Source organism: Myotis davidii, unplaced genomic scaffold (assembly GCF_000327345.1).
Source record: "Myotis davidii unplaced genomic scaffold, ASM32734v1 scaffold1, whole genome shotgun sequence".
NCBI lineage: Eukaryota > Metazoa > Chordata > Mammalia > Chiroptera > Vespertilionidae > Myotis > Myotis davidii.
Window position 1 is genome coordinate 6,338,412 of NW_006294681.1, and position 7,384 is coordinate 6,345,795.

The following is a 7,384-nucleotide window of genomic DNA, read 5'->3' on the forward strand; positions in this document are numbered from 1 at the left end:
GATCCCTCCCGAAACCAGACTGCAGGCACAGGTGAGTGAGTGCCAAGTCTGAGTATCCATTAACCAGGCTAACTGTACTTTCTTTCCACCCTGCTGATTCTCTGAGACCCTGTGCCACTCAATTCACACACCTAGCCATAACCTCTTTCAAAGGTTGATCCACACAAGTGACCAATCAGGGAATGTACTAAGGCCGTGGTCAGCAAACTGTGGCTCGGGAGCCACATGCGGCTCTTTGGCCCCTTGAGTGTGGCTCTTCCTAAGCCTTACGAGTACCCTAATTAAGTTAATAACAATGTACCTACCTATATAGTTTAAGTTTAAAAAAATTTGGCTCTCAAAAGAAATTTCAATTGTTGTACTGTTGATATTTGGCTCTGTTGACTAATGAGTTTGCCGACCACTGCACTAAGGACTTTCCTAAAATCTCTGAAAGGTCCACAAACTGCAAACCATGTGTGTGCTGTACCTATTGCTAAGTGGCCCTAAGCCCAGCATTAGTAAACCAATCACAGTTCACAGCATAACCACTCAGAGGCACAGCTGATGAAGGAAATAGACATATAAGTCCAGAAAAAGCAGTGAGTCCCAAGATGAACCCCAAAGGGGCCCACACCAAGACACACCAGTAGTAAAATGGCAAAGATTAAAGACAAAGAGAGAATCTTAAAAGCAGCAAGAGAAAAGCAATTCATTATATTCAAGGGAGCTCCTATAAGATTTCTCAAAAGAAACTTTGCAGGCCAGAAGGTACTGGCAAGAAATATTCAAAGTAATGAAAAGCAAGGACCCACAACCATGATTACTCCATCCAGTAAAGCTATCATTTAGAATCAAAGGACACATAAAGAGCTTCCCAGACAAGAAAAAGCTAAAGGAGTTCATCACCAGCAAACCAGTATTAAATAAAATGTTAAAGGATCTTCTTTAAGAAGAATAAGGAAAAAAAAGATAAAAAATATGAATAATAAAATGGCAACAAATACAGATCTATTCAACAATTGAATCTAAAAAACAAAACAAACAAGCAGAACAGAAACAGATTCATAGATACAGAGAACATTGTGGTAGTTGCCAGATGAGAGGTGGGTTGCAGGGATGGGTAAAACTGGTGATGGGAATAAGAAGTACAACCTGGTAGTTATAGAATAGTCATGGAGATGTATAGTACAACATGGGGAAAATAGTCAATAATATTATAATAACTATAAATGGTGTCAGATGGGTATTAGATTTATTGGGATGATCACTTAGTAAATTATATAATGTCTAATCACTGGGTTGTACACTTGAAACTAATATATTATATGTCAACTGCAATTGGAAAATTTAAGAAAATTGTTCACATTGATAACAGTTAGGAAAATATATTATCTTTTTCACTGGTTAAGATTTCTGCTTATTTCTTTTCATAATAACTATGAAGCACAAAATATAAAACATTACCTTCTGTAAGTTCCATTCAGGTTGTTCACTAGTTGCATCATGTCCTATCCTTATTTTATATATCTCTCCAATGTTTCTTATTTCAACCTGAATGAAATGCAAAGGAGAAAAAAATAGCAGAATGTTTTAAATTAAGCACATTAAATTTTTTTCTTCCTACCAAATACTTTTTATTTTTTGGTTCCTAATATTTAAAAAGCTCTCAAGGACCCTTTCAGAGTCTAAAAATTAGGTCCTCTCAAGAAGCTATCAGTGGTTTACACAGACACAGAGTATAAGACAGAAATAACATGAGACTTGACTAAAAATATGCAAAAAGAGTTAGATGAAAGAATAGGATAAAGAGCAGACATATGCTCAGTACTCTGACTACATTTCTCACTAGAAACCAATGTGTTTTGAGATGAGTCCCAATGACATAAACATGAGTTTTTATTTTAAGAAAATAAGCAACTTTCATCAAAGCTAAATGTGGTGAGTTCTATAAACTTAAGGAAAAGTACCAATGAGTCTAGAACTTCCTTTTACTCTGAAAATCCTCTTGTTTATCTCATAGGCTAAGACACAGATGTTCAAAGTTCAAGGAAGAGAAACAAACCTGTCCACACATTATGTATACTTGGCAAGTTTTTTATATGGTCCAAGAGTATTTGTTTATCTAGGGAGCATTGTGGAAAACTGACTTTGGAATAACTTTGAGCTCAGTTTGGATCCTGGCTGTTATGAGTAAAATATGGTGTTTTCATCTCTCATCAATTTCTTTATCTGTTGAATGGACATAATATCGACCGCATACAATTTTCAGTTGACCTAAATGCTTGTTTAACACAATAATGTGGGCATCGTGCAAGGCCACAGATATACAAAGATGAAAATAATGGCACACTCCTTAACATAGAGATATTTATAATCTAGTGAGGAAGACCGATTTATAAGCTGACACTTTCTGTATTATAAGATATATCTAGGACAGTGGTTGGCAAACTGTGGCCCCTTGCGTGTGGCTCTTCCACAAAATACCACGTGCAGGTGCGCATATACAATGCGACTGAAACTTCGTGGCCACACGCAAGGGGCCAAAGAGCCGCATGTGGCTCACGAGCCGCAGTTTGCCAACCACTGATCTAGGACACTGAACTCTGAGGATTAAAAAGGTGAAATGCTACCTTATTATTTAATAGCTTAAGTAATAGCGAACCATCAGAATTTCATAATCTCTTTCATAACACTTCCCATACTTAGAAATTTTCTTAAGTGTCCACCACCAACAACACTTCCTCCCATAGACTAGCCCTGGGGCTATTACAACACCAGGAAGGAATATGCCGGCATTGACTAGGAGGAAGAAACAGAGGGCTCTTAATCCCGTAGAGCCAACTTCTGCCCCACTTTCTTATACCCAGAGTCAGTCTCAGCAGTAGAACTCAAACTAGCTCTTCCCAGCAAATGTAACAGTAAGTTATCCCATAGTCCGAGTTTGGTTTCTCTCTGCAAGGTAAGCCAACTTTTATATATACTACTTTTGTCCCAAGAATCTATTAGCATTTAAGGGCAAACTTACTCTTTTTACACATTCTAAGTGACAAAAATAAAAGGATAACTGAACAGACAGGTTACCTAGTATATGTTACTTCATGCCTGTCTGCCTGTTACTCTGGAGAATGGAACTACCATGCAATCAGCTCAACTACATGTCAGCCAGGAGGCAAGTGCCTGGCATGCACTGTCTCTTCCAATCTGCAGAGTAGCCCTGGGAAGAGTAAGGCTCTTTACAGAGTCTACTTTAAAAAATGAAGAAATAAAGAGGTTAAGTAATTTGTCTAAGGATACACAGATGGATACATAACTGGTGAGTTCCAAAGTAAAATTCAAAGACAAGCTTGTTTCATCAGAAATATCCCACTGTCCTCAAAAATGGCTCACTTCAGGATTGGAAGAACGGAAAAGAGAATGAAAAACTAATTCAGAAGTGGCAAATGATAGTGAGGAAAAAATAAGTCAATGCCTACAGACAAGAGAGCAGATAGGAATGAGCTGGCTGGTCCTAATTTAGGGTTCTCAGACTATCAAGAGGTCCCAGTAGCATTGTGCCTTAAGCCTTAGACTATGTTTCTCAAACATGAGTATAAATGCAAATTACATGGGGGTCTTTTAAAATGTAGATTCTGACTCAGTAGATCTGGTATGGGGCCTGAGATGTCGCATGTCTAACCACCTCCCAGGTGATGCCCATGCTGCTGGCCTGAGGTCACTAGGCCCTACACTCCTACAGGTCTTTCATACCCATCCCTGATCTCTACCACTGATCTCTAATTTAAGAGCTATTACTTAAGCTATTAAATAATAAGGTGGTGGGCACTTAAGACACTGAGGTAGTGTCTTAGAGCTAAGTCCTTGCTCTCACTCCACAGTAAATAGGAGGAGCTAGAAGAAAATATATGCTGATGCCATTGACCAGGAGAGAGAGTCTTCAGTTACTAATGTTCGTAGCGCACTTCCCATCTACCAGGGAGAGTGCATATCACATACATTCCCTGACATTCTTTTAAAGTCACAACAAGACTTTTTAGTAAGTGTTTTATGCTGCACCTTTACCAAAAAGGAAATTAAAGATTAGTGGGGATAAGCAATCTGTTCAAGGTCAATATGGCTTTGAACCTGGTCTCCGTGACTCCAAGACCAGTATTCCTAACATTTACTACATTCCCTATATGTCAATAGAATTTTTAAAATATACACATTTTTTCTTTTGGTCATCAGACTACCCTAAAATTTAGAAAAAAAGAAACACATGTCACTGCCTCTATTCTATATGTAAAAATAAGGCTGGCCTGAGAAAAATAAGTGATATATTCAAGGTCACACATAGAAGACATGGAAAGCTAGGACTCCAATCCAGCTCACATGGTTTACAGTCTAGTGCTGAACCTGGCAAAATAACCAGTCTCTGGAAGTGGAACCAGGCAGCAGTAGTTTTTAAAATTCCTCAGGAGACTCCAATGTGCAATCAACACTGATTATCCTTTCCAAGATTGAGCCCTGAGTAAATTTTTCCAGAAAAACATTGAGAGGATTTACCAGCAAATGAGTGCATATACCAGAAGATATAGTATGGGCAATCATAGGCCTGTGGGCTGGCCTAGTGATCTAACCATAGCACACATATAGTGAATTCTAAACAATCGCCTTCAAATAATCTTTTGAAATACATATGTGCATTGAGCAAAAGTGCTCCTTCATGACTTCATAATAGCTTTTTTTTTTTCAACTTAAAATTTGCAAAAACAGAATACCAGGCTCTGATCTGGAGATCTAGAAACCATGGGGGTTTGAGATACTGCTGCCTCAAACAGCCTTGGCTTCCAGTGACTTGAGTTGACCTCAATCATTCTCTATCCAGTCTTATGATACTAAGATATATTCTCCAGGGAACACAACTGATTTTCAACAGCTCTCAGCCTGTGGGGATGGGGGTGGGGTGGGGATTAGTGAAGTGGAATGTGATTGTCCTAATTAAAGTCTGTCCAAAACCCTGAGGAACTAGGAGGCAACCAGTGACACTCAAAACAATGCAGCCCAGTTTTCTCTGATGCTAATTAAAATAGAGAGATATTCAAACGGACATTGGCAGAGCTTCAAAATATGGCTTCTGAACATGCCAAAAAGATGATTTCACACCATACAGCTCAGCTGAGTGACATCTAAAAGTATGTGCAAGTATAAAGAAAAAAGGGTTTACATTATCAGAAGAATTATAACCAGATTGAATTTGGTTATAATTCTAATCTGGTTATAATTTGAGTTGAAATTGATGATTTATGGGGGCAATTTCAAACCAATGTTCTAAAAATTATCTTTAAAGAAAGAAATTTCTTCTATCACTTTCCTTGTTTGGCCCTAGCTGGTTTGGCTCAGTAGGTAGAGTGTCAGTCTCTGAACTGAAGGGTCTTGGGTTCTATTCCTGTGAATGGCACATGCCCAGGTTGCAGACTTAATCACCAGTAGGGGGTGTGCAGGAGGCAGCCAATCAATGATTCTCTCTCATCATTGATGTTTCTATCTCTCTCTCTCTCTCTCTCTCTCCCTTCCTCTCTAAAATCAAAACTATATTTTTAAAAATAAACTGTCCTTGTTTGTATAAGATATGTGAAGGGAAAATGTTTCCTTTGATGATTACAAATAGGCATTAGGATAACTTATGAGAATTCTAATAGACCAGAGATTTATTTTACACAGAACACACATGCACACACAATCACACCCTCCTGTATTATAGAAATACCTTTGAAATGGTCAAAAAACTATATTCCTACCGATATTGTTTACCTGAAACTCATCCTCCTGTCTTGGAAGGAATAGCTGCTCTGGGCTGTCCTTGCTAAGACTTATTGGTCCAGTGACTCCTTCATCTCCATACACCCAGAGTGTGGCATTGGCTCGAGTCCCTGTGTTTCCTGTCAGCACTAACACCTTCCATTCATCTTCTGACAGAAGAGTCTCACTGCTCTGGGAAGGTCTGACTTCTGTGGGGGTAAAAAAGCATTAGTGGCAGATCAGGTGCAATGTCAGGCTGACAGGATCCTTTGTCTCATGGAGCCCAAGGACATCAAACAGAGCAGGGAGGGGTGGGGCGGGCAGGGAGGCACCGAACTGCTACAAACTCCAGAGACCTGATTTGTGCTCCTCTCCTCTCAACAAGGCTCTGGTCAACGGAAACTGAAGAAAATTCAATGAGGACAATAAACATTTGAAATGCCTGGCAATCTCTTACTTGTCCTCAACACTTCAACACGGATGCGTGCTGGAATTTGCAGTCTGTGTCCATAGATTTCTCATAAAGCTGCCTGCCTGGATCACAGGTTTTTAGACAGAGCTACTGCAATATAAAGTAACAAAGAAAAGTGGAATCAAAACACACTTTCAAATGAGATGTGAAAATAGCAATTTTTGAGGAGAGGGAAAAATTTTCTGAAATAGTTCGGGGGGGTTGGGAGGGGGGAGCCCTACGGGAAAGAGCAATGTAAGGATCAGAAACCACAGACAGAATTTTCACAAATGCAAGTGGTTTCTGAAGTGCTTAGAGCAGGTTTTCTGTGGGGGCAGGGACCACATGGCGGCAGTGTGTCCCAAGGCAGCCTCCATCAGCCAGGAGGAGCCCAACAGCAGCTCCTTGTTTGTAAGAGATGCTTATAACGGGAAGTTCCCAACTTGCCGTCTTCTTTGCACTCAGCTTAGCCTGTTGCCTCATGAAGGAGATACTGGGGAAAGTAGTGCTAAGAGCACTGTCCCAGCTTCTCTGCATCGGTTGTCTAAATTGCCCCAACATTTGCATGTTAACTCTTAACTGAGATTTCCAGGTAGAAATCATATATTACAGACTTAGGTCATAAATTAAATGTCCTTATGTCAAATGGTTAAAAGGAAGCCAAGACTCTCCCTACATTTAATTATATGGAATGAAATAATAGGCAACCTTAGGAAGCACCTAGGATCTTAGTACAGCATTAGCATGATGACAACAAACCCAGGAAGTGGCTAGTTACTTCCTGCTATAATAAATTTTAAAATAAAACAAAAACTATGCTGAAAAGTGTATTTGCTAAGAAAGGACTTACCTTTATCTTTTAAAGGTGCCTCCACTTTACCATCCTAGATCATCTCTATCACTATAATAGTAAGCATTTTTTTCAATTATAATAATAATCACCATTTATTAAGCTCCTATTATATGCTAGGCTCCTTGTTGAATGCTTCATATTCATTTTTTCATTCCATGAAGTCAAATTATGTTGTCCATTTTAAAATGAGAAAAAGAGATAGAGGCTAAGTAATGTGCCCAAGTCATATAATAAATAAATAATGAAATATCTAAATCCGAAGCCTCTGTACTTAAATGAGCTGGGTAGCTGTTCTGTGTTCATTTAAAGACAGTTCAGCA

The 7,384-nt window shown here is 39.0% G+C and overlaps 1 protein-coding gene across 1 annotated transcript in view; it reads right to left on the bottom strand.

The window, feature by feature from the left end:
- The window catches only part of LOC102772217 (lipoxygenase homology domain-containing protein 1), a 56,935-nt gene that overhangs the window by 10,041 nt on the left and 39,510 nt on the right, over nucleotides 1-7,384 (bottom strand). Inside the window, exons 15-16 of the mRNA XM_015567406.1 lie at nucleotides 5,773-5,969; nucleotides 1,447-1,533 (exon numbers count right to left, since the gene is read on the bottom strand). Coding sequence (XP_015422892.1) covers nucleotides 1,447-1,533; nucleotides 5,773-5,969 — 284 coding nt within the window. The remainder of the gene's footprint in view (nucleotides 1-1,446; nucleotides 1,534-5,772; nucleotides 5,970-7,384) is intronic.